This window comes from Trichosurus vulpecula, chromosome 3 (genome assembly GCF_011100635.1).
Source record: "Trichosurus vulpecula isolate mTriVul1 chromosome 3, mTriVul1.pri, whole genome shotgun sequence".
NCBI classification, from domain to species: Eukaryota; Metazoa; Chordata; class Mammalia; order Diprotodontia; family Phalangeridae; genus Trichosurus; species Trichosurus vulpecula.
Genome location: NC_050575.1, coordinates 432328593 through 432348526, shown reverse-complemented (window position 1 = coordinate 432348526; position 19934 = coordinate 432328593). Strand labels below are relative to the sequence as shown.

Genomic DNA, 19934 nt, shown 5'->3' with positions numbered 1-19934 from the left:
TCCCAGGGTTATTGTGAGGATCATTGTAAAGCATTTAGAAGAACGCTTGGCACGTAGTAAATGCTTAATGTTTTTTCTTTCCTCTTACCTGGACTATGAGAGGGGAAGGCAGGGTAATTGGGGTTAAGTGACTTGCCCAAGGTCACACAGCTAGTAAGTGTGTCAAGTGTCTGAGGCTGAATTTGAACTCAGGTCCCCCTGACTCCAGGGCCAATGCTCTGCTTACTGCGCCACCTAGCTGCCCCTTCTAAAAGGATTTTTACTACCCCAGAGGTTGTGGCAATACAACAGGGGAATACTTCCACCCACCAGCAAAACATACAGACCATCACCAAAGCATATTTGTATCCAAGGGCACATGGCAATGAACAAAGTCCATCTGCCAGGTTTCAGAGGGTGCATCTGGGAGAGGAAACTGGCCATGAGCAGGCTTCAGAGGCTTGGACACGTTGTGCTTAAGGCAGGTGGGACACATCTCAGAGGTAGTGACAGCAGCTCTGTGAAAACTCCCCCACCAGTATTTTCAAGCTGGTTCCACTAGCTTGTTGGGTCCCCAATGGCTGAATGAATGAAGGTGTTCCGTTACGGGAAGGGATAAATTCTTAGAGAGTCCTATAAGTCCATTTGGGCTGACCCATAGTCCCATAGTCTTATCAAATTTACATCCGAAGCTTATCATGCTTTGTGATAAGCCTTCTTTTCTGGTTAGTGGCTATCTCTTCTTTTGTTAGGCTAGGTCTTAGGCAGGCCTTCCGAGTGAGAGGGATGTACTAGGGCTGTGGAATTTGAGGAGTTAAAGCTGTGGTTTTAGCTGTTTGGTCAACCAAGTTCATTCCGTGGGCAGGAATGCTATTTTCTTGACTGTGTCCTGGAATTTTAATTACTGCTACATCTTGAGGAAGCAGTTAAGAGTCTAATATATGGGAAACCTGTTTCTAATGTTTAATGGGCTGTCCTGAGGAGGTGAGGAAGCCCTGATGTTTCCGTAGCATCTCAAAGTCATATGCCACCCTAAATGCATACAGGCTATCAGTGTAGATATCAGTCCTTTTTCCTTTTCCTAATTCACAAGTCCAGGCTACTGCCTTGAGCTTGGTTTTCTGTGTCAAATGGGCATCAGACAGTGTTGAAGCTTCAACCACTTTTGTGGTGATGTGATGCCGTAACCAGCAACCAAGTCTCTTTCCTCATTTCTGAGGCAAGATCCATCAGTATACCAGCCAAAGTCCACTCTCTCTAAGGGAGTTTCTTTCAGGTCCTCCTGGGGGGAAAGCAAGGCATCCAAGTCAATTACACAGTCACAGTCTAAAGTCTCATCCTTGCTTTTCTGTCTCAGGTGGATAGGTGGCAGTGAATGTGCTGCTTACACCAACCACATTCCCCCCTTTCTCAGAGGTGAATGAATCAGATGGAAGCACTAACTGCACGACAATAGGTGGGGCACTGATAACTGACCCCAAATCAGTAATATCTGAAGTCCACAAGCTGGAGGGAACTTAGTTGATTAGCTCCCCCCACACACTTCACTGACCCAGCCATATTGGCTTAACAAAGCCAGTTCTTTCTAATATATGCAGGACCTCACTTGGAAATAGTGCTGTCTTTGGAGTCAGAGTCAATAGGTTAAAATTCCTCTTCTGACATTTGCTATGTCACATATCATTGGGTAGATCACTTCAACCTTGTTGGCCTCGGTTTCATCTTTAAAAATGAAGAGTTCAACTAGATTAGGTTCAGATCAGGGGTTCCTAACCCTTTTTTTGGGTCCTGAATCCCTCAGGTAGTTTGGTGAAGCCTATGGATTCCTTCTCAGAATCGTATTTTTAATGCGTAAAATAAAATACCTATGATCACAAAGGAAATCAATATTGAAATATAGTTATCAAAGTAGTAAAAAACAAAAAAAAATTGCTGATCCCGGTGGAACTGCAATAATTATAGCTTTAACAAATTATGGTACATGAATGTAATGGAATATTATTGTGCTGTAAGAAACAATGGACGTGATGAATGCAGAGAAGCATGAGAAGACTTACACGAAGTGATCCAGAGTGAAATTAGCAGAGCCAAGGAAACGGTATAAATAATGGTTACAGTGTAAAGGGGAAGAGCAACATGGTGAAAGAATCACAAGCGAACGTTACAAAATAACAAAGAACAAGGGAGGCTCCCAGAAGAGAGGACAGACACCTAAGGTCCATTGCTGTGAAACAGTGTATAGATTTCTTTTCTGTTCAGTTTCGTTGATTTTTCTTTTCTTCCTCTTTTTCCCTAAAAATTATTTTTTTTTGTTATAAGGGATTTGGGCAATGTAAAACAAAACCTATCAATAAAAATGTATTTTTTAAAAGAACCCCTGCTTTATATATTTATGCTTTCTTGAGTAAATGATAGCTCATGCTCATTTGATGCTTCAAGGTTGGCAAAAACTTTATATACGTTATGTCATCTCAAACCTTGCAATAATCCTATGTGGTGAAAGCTCTTCTTTTCTCCATTTTACAGATGAGAAAGACTGAAGCTTGGAAATGTGAGGTGACTTTGTCCAAGGTTACATAACTACTAAGTATCAGAGGCAGCACTTGAATCCAGGTCTTCTGGATCCCCTGGACTAGCCCTCTATTAGCTGAATGAACCATGCTGCCTCTAAACAAGGAGGTCACGCAGGCAACATGTTTTTATAATTAAGCTTAAGGTTTCCCAATCTCTTTTAATTCTAGTCCTTCCTTCTTTTAATTATTTCCTATTTATCATGATTGTTTACTTGTTTTCTCTATTAGATTGTGAGCCCCTTGAGGGCAGAAACTGTCTTTTACTTCTTTTTGTATCCCCGGCGCTTGTGCTTGGCACATAGGTATCATTTAATAAATGATCACTGATTGACTTATTTATTTATTGAAGGTTTTTTTTCAATTTTCAAGCATTTATTTTTTCTCCCTCTCACCTCCCCCCACCCACGAAAAAAGAAAAGAAAAACAAAACCTTTGTGACAAACAGGTATAGTCAAGCAAAACAAATTCTCAGAACAGGCCACGTCCAAAGGTTGAGTCTCTGCCTTTTTAGTCCAGGAAACCTTCCAGGCAGCCAGTGGAGACTCCGCCTCCCGAACTGAGGAGGGCGCGCTTGGAGGCCCTTGGACCTCTTCTCGCCTTCCCTCGCCGACTCTATGGCCGCTCCAACCTTAGCGTCACCGGAGGGCCCCGCCCCTTGGCTCAGCGCGTCCAACGGCTCCGCGCCGAAGGTTCTGGGCCGCGCGAGCGCGCGAGGCATTGTGGGCCGCTGGAGGCTTCCAGAGCGGCGAGAGGAGCGGGCCACCGGAGGGCTCCTGATTCGCAGTCCAAGATGATGGTGAGTAGCCTCCTGCTCCATCCGCTGCCATCCGCCTCGGGTTGTCTGTCGGGCGGCCGAGGGTGGTCTCCAAGGACCCCCGTCACGCCCCGATGGTCCTTCGGGGCTGTTGTAGCGGGACCGGGGCAGCCACGGCAAAGAGCCGCGCTCCGCGGCCCGGCGCAGCCTCTGGAGCCGGGCTGGGGTCGAGCCGGACGGGGCATGGGCTAGGCCGCAGGTGGGAGCGGGGCAGCCGCGCGGCGCCGGGGCGGGAGGGGAGGGAGGGCAGGCCGGGTCGGCGCGGGACTCGGACTCCCAGCATGCCCCGGGGCCCGGCCCTGAAGGCGCCGCCGGGCCCTGGGCGCGGGGCATGCTGGGAGCTGTAGTCCGGGTGGGGCCGCGGCGTGGGCTCCACGAGGGGTATTGAAGAGCTAATTGTGCTGAACCCAAGGGAAGCCGTGGAGCTACCAAGAATCCGTGGGGGAAACGGAGGCCCAGAGGAGGAGGCGGAGGCGCCTGCCCTGCCCCCACTCCCACCTCTGCGGGTGGAGCGCCGGGGATTAGAACCCGGCCAGAGGAACGCCGGCCTCTCCGCTTTTGGTCCCAATTCCACCCCGAGAGGAAGGGGCGCCGCCAAGGTTCCAACGGGTCGCAACTGCCACGGGATGGTAACCGGCTGCCTGCATCAGCCTCACCGGCGTTTATGGAGCGCCCACTGTGCCAGATCCAGAGCGTGCTTAGCCCTGGTGCTTCCAGTCTGATGACGCCTTCATGCATTCATTCATTCATTCATTCATTCATTCATTCCTGCTCACACAGCCCTCCTTCCTTCCCCCTGACCTTTTGGCTTCGTGTTTTTAGTTATTACGGGATTTTTCTAATTGTTTTCCTAATGTTGAACTATGCTTTCATGCCTGGTGTAAATCTAACTCGACCATGGTGATTTTCTAGATGTATCCTGAGTTGCCCTGTTGGGGCTGTTGACACTTGCCTCACCCTTTGATCATTCTGGCTCCCCCCTAACTGTTTCTCTCTCCCTTTTTCTTCTTTTCTCCTCCCTTTCTCTCTTCTTTCTCTCTGTCACACACCCACCCACCCTGCCCTTCCTCCTTCCCTCTCTTCCTCTCTCAGCCTCTCTTTCTTTCTCTCTGCCCCTTCTTAGTCTCCTTTGCTGGTTCATCATTCCTGGCTCCTGAAGGTAGCTATTCCTTCAAGATTTTGCCTTGGGCTCAGCTTTTCTGTCTTCGTGTCTCCTACGCTCACTTCAGTTATTTCTATAGAGGCGGTTCCCAGATCTTTAGATCCAACTCTCTTTCGTTGTTCCGAACAAGTGTCCCCCCTCCCCTCTTTTTTTAAAGCTTCTACTCTGTGCTGGCTACTGCGCCAGGGAAGCTGACAAAATCCTCAAGGAGCTTTGCCCTTGGTGGGGAAGGTGATAAATAGTATGGAGTTTTTGAAGAGTTTTATACAAACTATCTCCTTTCATTCCCCACCACTCCAGGCAGTAGATGCCGTTATCATCCACATTTTAGAGATTGGGAGACTGAGTCAGGCAGTGATTAAGTTAAGGCTCCAGATCTAAGCTCTGACCCACTCTACCACTTAGCTGCCTCTAATGTACCTCATAAACCTATGGTGTCCCCTCCTACAAATACATATACTGTCCAGTATATATATGACACCTAGCTGCCTCTTGAAAGGTAAACAGACAGAAGTAATTACAGAATAGTTGCAAGGTGCTTTCTGGGTGCAGAGAAGAGGAAAGAGAGTCAGGAATGGTCTAGTGTCGGGCTTGGCACCTGAGCTGGCCCTCAGAAGGGAACAGGGAATTCGGAGGTGGGAGTGGGTGAGAAGTACTTCTGGACAGCTCTCCTTGATTCTCCTCAGACTGGCCTGTCTCCTGGAGGGCCCCACTGTCCAGCGGTCCCCTCTGGGACAACAGATCACCCAGAGCCTAGAGGTTCAAATCAAGAATCCAACAGGCCCAAGTGTAAGTCCAGAGGAAGAGGAAAACCAAAGCCACCAGCAGGGAGGGATGTTCTTGGGACTTAGAGCCTCTTGCCTAGTTTCACCAGTGTTCTGGTGCCCTGTAGGCCCTTGCCACTTGGGTGCCATGGGTACCATTTCATCCCTCCCTTCTCCTTGCCTTCAGTGCCTCCTGTCTTTGATCTGTCTTTCACGCAGCTGATGTAAAACTGTCTCTCCCCAGATTGAGAATGTCCTTTATCCTTCCTCTGCCATTCAGGATCCTGACCTTTCTTTAGGCCCCATGCCCGCTTCTTAGCCCTCAGGTGTTTCCTCCGTAAAGCTCCTAGTCTGACCTCACCTCCATTTTCCTTCTGAACATTTGGGGACTGCCCAGTCCCAGGGGAAGGGGGAGTGCCTCAAGTTTCTTTTCTTTTTTGTCTTTTTGTCCCCCAGTGCCTAAGAGCCTTCTGTCCAAAGGAGGCATTTGATGTGTATTGAAATGTGAACATGGATCTAAGGAATTGGCTTTCCACCTTGTTTTCCTCCTCTCTGACTCATCAGAGGTGTGACCATGGCAAAGTCACTTAACCTCTACGCCTCGGTCTCCCCATCATCAATGGGTGTAATACCCACTTGCCCTGTGTGGCATTTTTTGTTGACCTTCAAGTGCTTTTCAATTGAACAGAAAAGAGGAAAAGCTCAGGAGACGCAGAAACAGGACACTAAAGGTGTCACCCTGTTTTTATGGGTCACTTTTGTATTTATGTCCATTTATTTCCAAGTATTTCCCTCTCCCTTCCCCATCGAACCATCCCTTGTGACAGGGATTTAAAAAGAAAGAAAAGAATTCATCAAAACTCACGACAGCCAAGTGTGTGTGTGTGTGTGTGTGTGTGTGTGTGTGTGTGTGAGATGCCCTGCCCTCTGCCAGCCTCTGGGCCATAGCAGCAGTGCAGGGAGGGAAGGTCAGTCTCTCAGACTCTCAGCTGGAGTCAAGCTTGACTACTATCTATAATGGTGTGGCATTCATGAATGGCATTCGAATTAGGCCTTTGTTGAATTAATTTAGGTATTTTAGTAAACTAACCAATATGATAGAAATGCCCTGTAATTGAAAGCAGTTTTATTCTTTAATTTCCTAGGTGTCACACTTACTGGCCTCACTTTCTCCCTCTGGCTCTATGGAACTCACTCTCTGTGTATGGTTGTTTGGTTGGTTGTTAGGCTTAACTCTGTCTGGCTTGTTTTAGGTTGTTAGCACTTAGCATGCTCTACATGCCAGCATATGCTCAGTAAATGGATTTTTCTGTTTTGATAATTGGGTAAGAGGCCCCAGATGCTCGGCTTCCACAAGTCACCAAATCACAGTGGTACATCAGTCAGCAGGCCACCAGAGCACAGAATGTTGAGGTGGGGTGGGATCTTAGCCACCCCCTCGGTCTGGGCTGGGGCTCTCCAGATCCAGTTATCCAGCAAGCCTGCCCTCCCTTCTGCAGACCAAACCATGGCTAACAAATACAGGGATGGCTTTTTTAAAGTGTGTGTCAGCATTGTGATCAACAAATTTACCGGTTCACTTAAAAGTGTTAAGAAAGAGGCAGCTAGGTGGCACAGTGAGTAGAAGATCAGCCCTGGAGTCTGGAGGACCTGAGTTCAAATTCGGCCTCAGACACTTGATGCACTTACTAGCTGTGTGACCTTGGGCAAGTCACTTAACCCCAGTTGCCCTGCCGTCCCCTTTCCAAAAAAACAAACAAAAAAATCCAAAAATGTTAAGAAGTTCAGTGTAGCTCTTTGTCATCGTGTATTTCCTCAATTAACAGATACCACTAGAATGATGATTTACATGGAAGTCTGACATTTTTCGTTATTAAAAAACCAGCCCTGCTCTTCCTCAAGATGGTGGGAACCCCTGCCTTAGAGATCCTTGGAGGGAAAATGCTGACTGTGAAGGAAAGCTATGTTAAACAGGTGACAGAATGCAGGATCCAGGAGGTGATAGAGACTTCCTGGCATCTGCCTCTGCCAGGCCACATTGGGGGCCAATAGGGCCAGTTCTGGCCCCCTGGTGTAGTCAGGACATTGATCTGGAGACAGTGGTTGAAAGGGATGTTTAGCCTGGGGTAGAGGAAACTAGAGAAATGAGCGCATTATAGCCATCCTGCCAATGAGGGACTAGATGTATTCTCTTTGATGCCAGATGGAAGCTGCTCAGGATACAGATTTCTGTTCCAGCCAAAGCTGAGGAAGGCTCTGAACTTCCAGGCCACACTGGGAAGGAAGGACCCCTCTCAAGGGGGAATGCAGAGGGAATTACTGGTGCTGTATGCATTGGACCACTTGGCCCCTGCCAGCTTTTCCAGCTCAGAATCTCTGGTTCTCTGACTTGTCCAACATCTGGTCCTGTCCCAGAGTTGGGTGGAGAGCCCTGGTCGTCTTATTGCGGGGAGTTCCCTTTTTTGTGGTACACTAAGAGAAAGAACTAAGCATCATAGGCTGGGAGCCCCGGCTTAGGAACTGGCCAGAGAAGTTACCTTGATTGCCACATCTGGAGAGTGTCTAGGAGGTGTCAAGGCTGTTTCCTTTCCCCTTGGCCTCTATCCCTGCTTCCATCTCCCAGGGTTCTCCTAGTTCTTCCGGGCTGTGGTAGCCAAGGAAACCCTGAGGAACTGTAGGCTTTAGACAGAAGGGATGTTTGGGGCATCCCCACCTTCTCCATTGGCTGCTTCACTCTTGGCCTGACCATCTTTGTTCCACTTGACCTTGACCCAGGCTTAGCGCCTTTGCTAGTGGCCTAGGCAGTTGGGGAGGGGTGGGGGAGGGCTGAGATTCCTGGTCTGCCTTTCTTCATGGACCTTTCCCCTGCCAGCTCAAGACCAGAGCCAGTTCTAGGGACGGCTTCTGCTGGGTGGCACCCTTGGTGTTGTTTGACTTGGGGTCACTGTGGGAGCTGTGACAGAAGCCATACAGCATGCTACCAGGAGCCCTCTCAGTCACTCAGCAAGCATTTAGTAAGTGCCCCCTTGGAGTTCATGGCATCAGTGGCCAGTCACAAGCTGAGCCTTGAAGAAGACCATGAATTGGCCAGAAAACAACAGCAAAGGGCAGTAGAGAAAGCTGTCTTCATGATTTGATTTCTCCAGCCAGACCCCCCCTTAGAGTACCCTCAAGCCTTGTCTGGACCAGCTTCCAGTGGGGTCTATAAAGCGAGGCTTTCCCCTGTTAGAGTGAACCTTACTGGAAGGCGGTGATTATTCTCCTGGGGACTTCCTGTCTCCAGTGCCTGGCACATGGAGGATGGGGAAAACACCCATGATTGTACTGGTATCTGGTAGTCCTTGCTGAGCATTCTCCCTCTACCAAGGCAGCTTGCTCCTTTTCTCTTAAAGACTTGTCTACCCAGCACTGAGGGTAAAGGTGCCTTTCCAGGGTCCTACAATCTGCATGTGTCAGAGGCAGGATTTGAATCCAGCTTTTGTGCCTTTGAGGCGTACTCTCCGTCTGCTAGGCTGCTTCGCCTCTCTGACAAATAATCATCAGTGTTTAATAAATGCTTGTTAAGTGAATTTCTTGGGTCTCTTGCTGCTTTAAATCCCAGGGAAGCCCTGGTTTGCTTGTGAGGAAGAATGTCTTGGGAGGGTAGCTTTGCCATCCGCAGTACTGTGGCTTCATTTCGATTTAGACTTTGGTGACTCCGGGAACTTCTTGGTTATTTCTTCTCACCTATGGAAAATGTAGAATGGTATTTAGCCCACAATTAGGGTCTCCTTACTGGGGGGAGTTTTATGGCATCCAGATTGAGGGGTTCAAGCAAGGGCACTGAACTACAGATGGGTTGATGTTGGCTGTCCCCGACCCTGCAGTTGCCAGTGGATTACCATTCTTTGGTTCTGCTGAGGGCATCTTGTCCAAACATCCCTGGAACACACCTGAAGCCCTTGGCACCGAAGGCTCTCGCTAGGGCCCCATCTGCTCCTCTGATTGAGCTGTGATGTCGAGACAAGTGACTGTTCACCACAGGGACCTGAAGGGACAGAACCTTCTTTCTGCTTCATCCCAATTCCAGTGGCCTGATTCTTCCTGAAGGCAGTGCTGGCTGGCTGGAGTTGGGCTCTTTTAACTGGGGGGAGGGGTGAAGGGTTGTATTTAAATCTTTTTTAAAAATGTTTCTAAAATTCAATTTAAAAAAATTTCGGTTCCAAATTCTCTCCCTTCCCTACCCATTGGGAAGGCAGGAAAAACAACCCATTACAAATAAGTATAGAAGTTGCATTTACTGTTTTGGCTGATCACACTTGCATATACTGAGAGGAATGGTTGAACATCAGCCCTGGCCTTTTCTCTCCTTTTCCAGCCCACGCCTGTTATCCTCCTGAAGGAGGGGACGGACAGCTCCCAAGGGATCCCTCAGCTTGTCAGCAATATCAGCGCCTGCCAGGTGATCGCAGAGGCTGTCAGGACCACCCTGGGGCCCCGAGGGATGGACAAGCTCATCGTCGATGGCAGAGGTAAGTTTGGGCTTGGCTTTTTTCTTGGCCTTTGGAGATGAGTGGAGGCTACCATGGACCTCTCGTTCTTAGAGTACAGGTAGAGATTGTTTCATCAGGCTGCTTTAGAGGATGATGGGCAGTAGGAAGGAAAAACCCTGCACAGAGGACAGAAAACTTAGTAAGACAGTGAACCAGTATGGGGCACAGACAGGAGGTGTGAGATGTTCTTAGAACATCCCAGAAAATCTGGGAAAGCTCCTTGGAAAGAGTGGGGCTTGAGCTGGGCCTGCAAAGAAAGGAAGGATTTCAGTTGGCTGAAAAGAGTGGAGAAAGCTTCTCTAATCAAGTAGGGGGTGGTCAGGAAGGAGCAAGGCATGTATAAAAGATAGTGAGGAACCTGCCTGGGCTGATGGCAGGGGACATAGGCAGCAAGCATTTATTAAGGGCCTCCTACCATTTGCCGGGCCATTGGTTTTTTTTTTTTTTTTTTGAGGGAGGAAAGCAGGACAATTGGGGTTAAGTGATTTGCCTAAGGTCACACAGCTAGTAAGTGTGTTACATGTCTGAGGTCGGATTTGAACTCAGTTCCTCCTGCCTCCAGTACTCGCTGCGCCACCTAGCTGCCCCCATTGTTGGTTTGAAGAGGCTGCAGGATCATCCATTTAGAGCTGGAATTCTTCACTAGATATTTCTCCAGGTCACACTCAAGGCTCTACCCTGGGCCATCTTTGCTTCTTCTCTATACTCCTCCCATGGACTCTCCAATCTACCTATCCTGCCCCACACTTTCTGCTGACTCCCAATCTGGCATCTGCAACTGCTTTTTAGACATCTTAAGTTGGTTGTTCTGTAGACACCTTAAATTCCTCATGTCCAAAACTGACTTCATGATGTTTCCTCCCCGGTCCCCACCCCCGCAGATCCAATATGGTGCCTGTTAGCTTCACCTCTGTAAGATCTCTGGCCAGTTTTTCCTCTTGAGCGCCTCTGTAGCCTCTCTGGTCAATTTCATCTCCCCAACATGTCTGGCCACTTTCACCTCTGTAGCATCTCTGGCCAGTACCTCCTCTGTAGCATCTCTGACCACTTTCACCTCTGTAGCATCTCTGGCCAGTACCTCCTCTGTAGCATCTCTGGCCAGTACCTCCTCCATAGCATCTCTGGCCAGTACCTCCTCTGTAGCATCTCTGGCCAGTTTTACCTCTGTAGCATATTTCCCAAATATCTGAAGACCTTCCATCCACTCTATTTATCTTATATGTGTTATTTACGTATTGTGTCTCTCCTGTCAGAATGAGAATTCTGATGGGCAAAGACTGTTTTTACCTTTCTTTGTGTTCCCAGTTCTTGGGGCATTGTATGGTACATAGCAAGTACTTAATAAATGCTTGTTGACTAACCAAAAGGGACCACAGAGACCATCAAGTCCAAGCTTCTCATTTTATAGGTGAGGAAACTGAGGTTGAGGAGGTTAGTGACATGCCTGGGGTCACATAACTAGTTAAGTGACTGGAGTAGAATTTGAACGCAGGCCTCCAGGTGTGGAGGATAAAGAGGGCATCGTCTCCCCTATGTGTGTTCTCAGGGCTGTGCTGCCTGACAGTGGTAGATGCTTGAGACCCATCTGGGTAGGGGCACCCCCAGAGCACTGAGCAGGAGGACAGCACAGCCATAGGTATGGCCACCCTGATGCAGGGGACTGGGGCAGCCCTCTTGGAACCTTGTGTAGTTCATTTGCAGTGCTGGCTGACTCCCTGCACACTTGGCCTGGTAGCCCCTGGAGGCTGGGGTTTTCCAGAAGTTGGAGGCACCTTCTCTGGGTCTTGGCCAGCATAGATTTAGAGCTGGAAGGGACCTTAATGACCATTTACAGAGAAGGGAACTGAGGCAGATGGAGATAATATCACTTGCCTGTTATCCCATAGCTAGTAAGGTTCAGTGCTGGGATTTGAACCCAAACCTTCTGGTACTCTCTCTACTGTGGCATGCTACCTCTTTGGCATGCGGTAGGGATGGTCCAGCTCCTTTTTGGGAATGTGCCCTGCAGCCCCTTCCTCTAGTCATGTGGCATCCGCCAGGATTGCTTTTGGTGCATGAAGCCTGGGGTGGAAGCTGTAGGGGATGGTCCCTCCTTGCCTGGTGATGTTAGTCTTCGCGCTTGTGAGGTGCAGAGAGAAGTTGCTGTAAGAAAGGGGGTCAAGAAGTCACTTTGGACTTGGGACTTCAGAGTGCTGGTGATGGCGAGGTTCGGGTTGTGTCCGGGGCTGGGGCAGGGGAGGCTTTTAACCAAGACTCCAGAAGCTTTCTGACTCTGGGAAGGAAGTCTTCAGTCCTGGTCCTTCAGGAGCCTGTGATTGATAGACAGAAGCTGTCTGCTGCCCTGGCATGTCAGAGGACAAGGAGAACCTGGGTCATCTTTTTGGAGATGGCCTCAACCCACCAATATTCCTTACAGGCAAAGCAACAATTTCCAACGACGGTGCCACCATCTTGAAGCTCCTTGATGTTGTCCATCCTGCTGCCAAGACTCTGGTGGACATTGCCAAGTCACAGGATGCTGAGGTGAGGGAGCCAGCCTGGGGGGGGGGGGGGCGGGAACAAGCCTGGTGTCTGAGCACCGTTTCCCAGCTGTGGGGGCTGGGGTTGGAGAGCAGGGTGGGGAAGTGATGATTTTCTGTCACATTCAGAGTCCTGGGTGAATCCATCAATGAACAGGCAATTATTCAGTACCTGCTGTGTGCCAGGCACTGAGCTGATGAGGGAACAACCCCATCCTAGGCTTAGAAAGCTCTTTCCTTGCCTCCTGGCTGCTGGCTTGGTGTCTGTTAATTGTGTCTGTTAAAAGGGATTATTTGTAAACAATTGAATAGAAATGCATGCCCCAGGATTCAGATCCTGTACAAGTCACTCCCCTCTCTGAGTCTCATGGGGTGGGGAGGGGTTTGGACCCTGTGACCTCTGGGACCTGGTGGTCCCTGACTGGGCAAGGTGGCAGGGGCAGATGTCTCTTGAGCTTTGGGAATTAAGTCATTTTGTGGCTGCAGGTTGGTGATGGGACCACTTCAGTGACTTTGTTGGCAGCAGAATTCCTGAAGCAAGTGAAATCCTATGTGGAGGAAGGTTTGCACCCCCAGATCATCATTCGGGCTTTCCGCACAGCCACACAGCTGGTAGGTGAAGCCTGGGCTGTGCCAGGCCACACTGGCCAGACCTGGGGCTTAATGTACTTTCTAGGAGAGAAGAGAGTTTGCTAGTGCCACAGGTTGGTAGCTCCTGATCCCCCAGACCCGGAGTGGTTCCCCCCATCAGGAGACTGGGACCACTATGGAAGTGATAGACAGGTGGAACCTGAGGTGGGGAGCCAGGAGACCTGTGGTCTGGGCCTGAACTCTCTGTGGGGCCTGGGGCAAGTCACCTCCATTCCAGAGTTGAGAGATTGTGAGGGTAAATTGCAGACACTCATGAAAATGTCAGAAATCACAAAGTTCTTTGAAGTAGATTCAGAGCCTCTAACTGCCCATCCCTGGAAGTTCCCAGCCATGGTCAGCTTTTGGCATCTGCCTGGCCTCCAACACGGAGTGGGGCAGAGCCTTGAAAGGCCCTTCATTCATGAGGACTTAGCGAGAAGCAGCTTCACACTCAGATCTCTGGTCCTTGGGGGAGCCAGGACCTCCCTTTCTCTGCAACCCCAAATGAAGCAGCTTTTTTCCTTCTTGGCAGGCAGTCAAGAAGATCAAGGAGATTGCTGTGACTGTAAAGAATGAAGACAAAGAGTAAGTCTGCTTGGTGCCTAAAGTCCCAGGCTCCTCCTGGCAGGTCAGATGCAGAAACATGTTGTTGTTCGTCTGTGGGCCTGGGGCTTTTCAGTTCCTGTGGTGCCCTAGGAAGAAGCCCAGCCTGAGCCAAGTGCCAGAACATGGGCTTTAGTTAATGGGTGTCCTGGGGGCTCTTGGGCCCACAGGCACCATCTGTCTGTAGTAATGGTTTGAAAGGTGGAATGGAAAGGGTTGGCAGGGAGGCCGGGAGGGGAGGGGGGCAGGGTTTGCACAGGAAGGTGGCTCTTGAGGGCTAGGCACTGACTGCCCGTGTGTGCCAGGGAGCAGAGGCGGCTGCTTGAGAAGTGTGCCATGACCGCGCTGAGCTCCAAGCTGATTTCCCAGCAGAAGGCCGCTTTTGCCATCATGGTGGTGGATGCTGTTATGATGCTTGACGATCTGCTGCAGCTCAAGATGATTGGCATCAAGAAGGTTCAGGGCGGTGCCCTGGAGGTGAGTGCTGCCGCTGCCCACGGCCCCATGTAGGTCTGAGACCTGGCCTCCGTAAAGGGTCCCATCCCTGGGAGGCCCTGTCATTGTTGGTGTCATCTGCGCTCTATTAATTGGTGATGTTTGAAAGTATTGCCAAGTGAATTAGTCGTGTTTTGGGATGGTACCTGGACAGGTGACTTGGCTGGGTTGCCAGGGTTTGCTTTTGGGGAACAGGGCACTCTGAGGCCACCCCACTTGGTAGATGCAGGGCCAAGGTCTCTTCTCTAATGGCTGTGCCATTGTTGGCACCATCTTTGAAGCAGTTTGCCATGTCACATCACCTGGCTCATCCTGAACTTGAAATGACAGTCCTTGGATCCAGACAGCCTTCTGCGCTCCGGGGGCAGCCAGCCAGCCGCCGCCCTTGCTGGGCACCTGGCCATCAGAGGTCGCCTGCAGGTGAAATCACTTTCATCAGAGAATGGCACTGATGGATTGGGAGGGGAGAAAAGGCAGTTTCTCCCTCCTGGAGTGGGCAGTATTGGACAGAGCCATGGAGGGAGACCTTGGAGGTGATCTTGGTTATAGGGGAGGAAACCAGCCTTGGCCAGAGACCCACAGATAGCAGAGGAGAGAGTTCTTGTGCCCTTGCCATGGGCTACACTGGCTGTTTTACTGTGATTCTAAAGAGGAAGTGCCGTGTACTGGTGGGCATTGAGTGGCCAGGAAGAAGACTGCAAATCGTGTAACCTTGAGGAGACCCACGTAGCTCCCTAGAAGTTTCCTCTGAAACCATCGTTGACTTCCCCACATTGATGGAATCAGCTTGAGGTTCTTCCTTTTCTGATGCCATTTCATTTTCAGTCCTGAATTCTCCCTCTCCCTTCCCCATAGAGAAGGCAAGAACAACAAAGGCCATCACAGAGACGTACATCCCACAGAACAGATTTCTGCATCAGCCACGTTGGTCTGCTAAGTCTGTCAGCCCTGTCCCTCATGTCTTCTAGAGAAGAGAGCCTAGACATAGAGGAGGGGTCTGAGTGAGCCAAGGGAGGCCGAGGAAGGGAGTCAGGCCTCTTCAGAGGGCTGTGCTCTGACTATGCCTTTCCTGTGTTGAGCTCAGGGAGTCAGCTTAATACCAGGCTATGCCTGGTCTGCACAGAGGATCATGGGTGGTAGAGGTGCTTCAGGGGGTTCATTAAAGGAAGTAAAACCAGGAACTTTGGATTGACCTGCCCAGTGGCCATGGAATAGGGATGCTGGCCCGGGAGAGGGTGGTGGTTACCAGCCAGCAATCCCCCAACTCAGACGTGCTTCTGGGCCTGAGGCAGCGGTTCATGTCGAAAAGATGAGATTTTCCTTTTTTGTCTGTCTTAAAGAGAAATGCTTATTTGGGAAAGCTTCAGCAGCCAATAGATTTTTTTAAAGGAAAAATATCTAATGAAAGACTCACGTTTATATGAAGTAACGTTTCTTAAAAACAAAGATGTGATTATAAAGGGAGACAAGGTTATTGTTGTTTTCCTTTGAGGTAGGACAGGTGTTTCTAGACTTTTCCTAACTGAGATTGTCTCACTCTTCAGGGAGAAAGATGGGATCTGGTCGATCAGGCATGGCCTTCAAGGTCACTCTGAGGCCCCTGGCATGATGGCAGTCAGAGCTGGGTACCCTCGGTAGAGGCCTGCAGATCTGAATAGGTAGGTTGTGGTTGCTCAGGCCACGACTGGAGTGCGTGTTGTTTTGGGTATTACATTTTAGGAAAGACATTGAGAAGCTGACAGGGAAACCTTACTCGGATGAAGAGCCATGGGGTCCTGCTTGCCTCTGGTGCTGTGGGGAGACATTGTAGAGACTGATTTATACATAACATAAGGAGAAGCTTCCTGCCCATTTGAAGGACCCTCGTGAGACAGGGGCTGCCTCCAGACGTGCCTGCCCAGGTTCTCCTTCGCTGGGTGTCTTCAGGCAGATGCTGGAGCACTGTCTGGAAGGTTGTCCGGGGGATTCAGGCTTGAGGCTTCTCTCCTGCCCAGCTCCTGCAACCACACAAACCACTGCAGGCCTAACACTGTCAATTTGCTTCCAGGAGTCCCAGCTGGTGGCCGGTGTTGCTTTTAAGAAAACATTCTCTTATGCTGGGTTTGAGATGCAGCCCAAGAAGTACACCGACCCCACAATTGCCTTGCTGAACGTCGAGTTAGAGCTGAAGGCCGAGAAGGACAATGCTGAGGTCCGCGTGCACACTGTGGAGGTAGGCTCGTGGGATGGAGGCCTACCTGGTACCTGGTTAGGGGCCAGTGGTCCTTCACTGGTCCATCCTGCTTTCCCAGTGGTTTCTCCATTGGGGCAAGAAGGTGGGCTGTAGGAACATTCCTAAAGCTATCTCCTTAGCTCTCACAATCTCATACCTATGGTCAGAGACAGCTCGGAAGGCAGCTCTGGGGCTTAGGCCACTGGGGAAGGGAATTTGGGGTGCTGGAGGGAGGCGGTGGAGACCTGAGGCTTTGCTGCAGCTGGTTGCTGGTGGATCCGCCCTCCTCTCTGGGGTCACTTCCTTCCATTCTGGCCTCTGTTTGCTGAACTTTTGGGGGGCTTCGTTTGCTGGCAGTGCTCCCTTCTCAGGTGTTCCTGGGGTGGTAGGAGATGGTGAGCCGGGCCCTGGGCCTTTGTTCTTGCCTTTGGGTAGGATTACCAAGCCATCGTGGATGCCGAATGGAACATCTTATACGACAAGTTAGAGAAGATTTACAACTCGGGGGCCAAAGTTGTCTTGTCCAAGCTTCCCATTGGGGATGTGGCTACTCAATATTTTGCTGACCGGGACATGTTCTGTGCAGGCCGCGTCCCAGAGGAGGATCTGCGCAGGACGATGATGGTAAGTGCTTGTCACGGACTCCCATTTGGTCTCTAGGACCCCAAGGGGGCTGCTGAGATGGGGGAGCCCAGCCTCACCCCGTTCACCTTGTGACCACAGAGTCTCTGAGGTAGCTTTCCCCAAGCCCCCAGCATGCTCCTTGGCTGCCTGCCTTCTTCCAGTCTCAAGTATGTGCCCTGGGAATAAGCTCTCATGTTCTTGTCATCCTAAGCAAGGTATAATTAGGGAGGGACGTCTGCTGCTAAAATCCTAAGGAATTTCATGGTCTAAGCCTTGTGCCAGGATCCCCGCTGTTGGTGGAGGGCGCCTCTTGAGCTGGCTGCTCCCCCGCCCTTGGGAGCTGCCTTCCCAGAAGGCCCTGTCAGTCCTAGAGGCATCCACGCACCTGTTGGCTTTGGCTCCAAGGCAGAGCTCCCACCATGGCGAGTGAGCATTTCCTATGGCTCTCTGAATAGTTTTTACTGGGCTGTCCTCTCCTGCTTTCTAGCTGCTGCCTTCAGATGGCATGGGGAGGGTCGTCATGTTCAGGGACAGCAGGAGAAATGGCCTGGCTCTGCACCAGCTCTAAGGAGCGATTAGGTACAGGTGAATGGGAGATCTTGCCCCAGCCTCTTTAAACCGTGATGCTTCCTCCCCTCCCCAGGCCTGTGGGGGCTCCATCCAGACCAGTGTCAATTCTCTGACCCCCGATGTGCTGGGCAGCTGCCAGCTCTTTGAGGAGACACAGATTGGAGGCGAGAGGTGAGCCTGCCTCCCTTGGGGGTTTGGGTTGTTCTGGTAGGAGTTTGGTGTAGAATCTGCTGGTCACTTGGCTGCCGTAGTTAGCAGAGACACAGGAATCTTGTCTGTGTGGGGGGGGGCGGGGGATTGAGGGATGGTGCCCAGGCAAGGCGCAGGAGGCAGTGAGTGGGCATGGGGGTCAACAAGCATGGAGCTACTGGCTGGCTCTGAAATCCTGAAGCTGTTATCACAAAGCCCTTCCCCCTTAGGGAGGCCTGCAGCACTGGGGTGAGCAGGGAGGCTTGTCCTGCTCACCAGAGCTTGGCAATTTGGGGCTTGGGAGAAGAGCTCTCTACTAGCAGGGTGTCCTGAGGCAAGCGGGTGTGCTGAGGAGATTGCAGGCCTCCGAGGAAGGGAAACGGGAGTTAATGGGGGCTTGTCTTGGGGCCCTCTCCCCCATCAGGTACAATTTCTTCACTGGCTGCCCCAAGGCCAAAACCTGCACGATCATCCTTCGAGGGGGCGCTGAGCAGTTCATGGAGGAAACAGAGCGCTCCCTCCACGACGCCATCATGATTGTCCGCAGAGCCATCAAGGTGTGTGGCCTTGTCCTGGGGACGCAGGAGGCTGGGCAGCAGAGGCTTTAGAGGGAGATGGGGTGAGGGGTGGCAGGGGCTGTGCCCACAGGGCCAGGGGACAGCCCCACCTGCTTTGTTGTGCCACTCTGGGAGATAGATGCCCAAGGTGTGGACAGTGAAGGTCTTAGACTTGAGCTTCCTTCTCTCTCTAGCATCCCAGGGTGGGGGTGAGGGGGTAGTCAGAAGTGATGTGCTTGGTTAGGTTGTGTATGGGGTTCCCGTAGCAGGGCAGGTCACCTGTTCAGTTCAAGTGACATCTGGCTGTAGGGTCCTGCTCGCAGAGGCTCTCAGCCTGGTGGGCTCCCACACCATGGCGGGCTCTGGTTTCTCTGTAGAATGATTCGGTTGTAGCGGGAGGTGGTGCAATTGAGATGGAGCTCTCAAAATACCTGCGAGACTACTCAAGGACCATCCCAGGCAAGCAGCAGCTGCTAATTGGGGCCTACGCCAAGGCCCTGGAGATCATTCCCAGACAGCTGTGTGACAATGCTGGCTTTGATGCCACCAACATCCTCAACAAGCTCCGGGCCAAGCATGCACAGGTGGGTCCCCCGTCTCCCCCCAGGGGGAGGGGCTCTGTTGATCGCTCCTTTGATGGACCCTCAGAGGTGCCTTATGGAAGTGTTGGGGAAACCAGGAGGCAGCATGGCCTGGCCCTGGCCTTGCCATGTACTTGAGGAGGTCATGGAATCTCCCAAGAGCTGGAAGGCCTCAGGAATGCCCACCATGACATTGGACAAAGCCCTCTTACCTACCTCTCTGAGACTGGGTTCTGGTTTGTGCGGTAGTGACAGCCCCTGGTCATCAGATCCCACTGCTCAGGTGCCTTCATAAATCCATGGGATCCCTCCAGGGAGGTATCCATAGGTGTGGTCCAGCTGTGAGATTGGGTGCCAGGAGGAGATGCCTGCTACTGACCTTGGGCCAAGGTGCAGGATCCAGATGGGCCCCTCCCTAGTATCAGCAGTGTGCGTGGGCCTGGCTGTGGCCAGGGAGCACCTTCCTTGGAGCCCTGGGCCCTGGGGCTCAGCCACACCGGCCCGTGCGTGTGGTTGATGGAAGGCCCCATGCTGTCTTTCTCAGGGCGGCATGTGGTACGGTGTGGATATCAACAACGAGGACATTGCGGACAACTTTGAAGCCTTCGTGTGGGAGCCTGCCATGGTCCGCATCAATGCCCTCACTGCTGCTTCTGAGGCCGCCTGCCTCATCGTGTCTGTGGATGAGACCATTAAGAACCCGCGCTCCACTGTGGACGGGCCCCCTGGGGGCCGGGGCCGGGGCCGGGGCCACCCTCACTGAAGAAGGCCCTTCTGCCTCCCCCAGCTGTCTGCAGGGCAGGCACAAGTTAGTTGGTGTTGAGGGGCAAGAGGGGACAAAAGCACCTGGCTCTGTCCTCCCGGAAGGTTATTTAAATAAAACTCCAGGCCTGCGTCATCGTGGAGTTCAACATGGATTCTTTGGATCCAGTGATGGGTCCCAGAGGGTGAGGGGTTGTCTCCTCTGATGGAGGTTCAGCCTGGTTGTACTTGGGGGGTTGGGATGTGTCCTACCCAAGAGTGTCTAGGCAAGGGCAGTGGCTGACCTCATCCTGCTGCCCTGGCCAGAGCAGAGGCTTGGGGCATAGAGCTCAGGAGGTTGTCAGCTGGTGGGATGGGCAGTGGAGCAG

At 51.3% G+C, this 19934-nt stretch overlaps 1 protein-coding gene across 1 annotated transcript; it reads left to right on the top strand.

The window, feature by feature from the left end:
• Nucleotides 1–3219: 3219 nt before the first annotated feature.
• On the top strand, nucleotides 3220–19702 carry CCT7 (chaperonin containing TCP1 subunit 7). The gene is made up of 12 exons (XM_036752203.1): nucleotides 3220–3348; nucleotides 9650–9803; nucleotides 12241–12347; nucleotides 12830–12955; nucleotides 13506–13558; nucleotides 13882–14053; nucleotides 16119–16283; nucleotides 16719–16907; nucleotides 17551–17648; nucleotides 18091–18223; nucleotides 18601–18807; nucleotides 19349–19702. Exons 1-12 carry the CDS (start codon nucleotides 3343–3345, stop codon nucleotides 19565–19567), a joined length of 1629 nt encoding a protein of 542 aa, XP_036608098.1. The 5' UTR covers nucleotides 3220–3342; the 3' UTR covers nucleotides 19568–19702.
• Nucleotides 19703–19934: the final 232 nt, after the last annotated feature.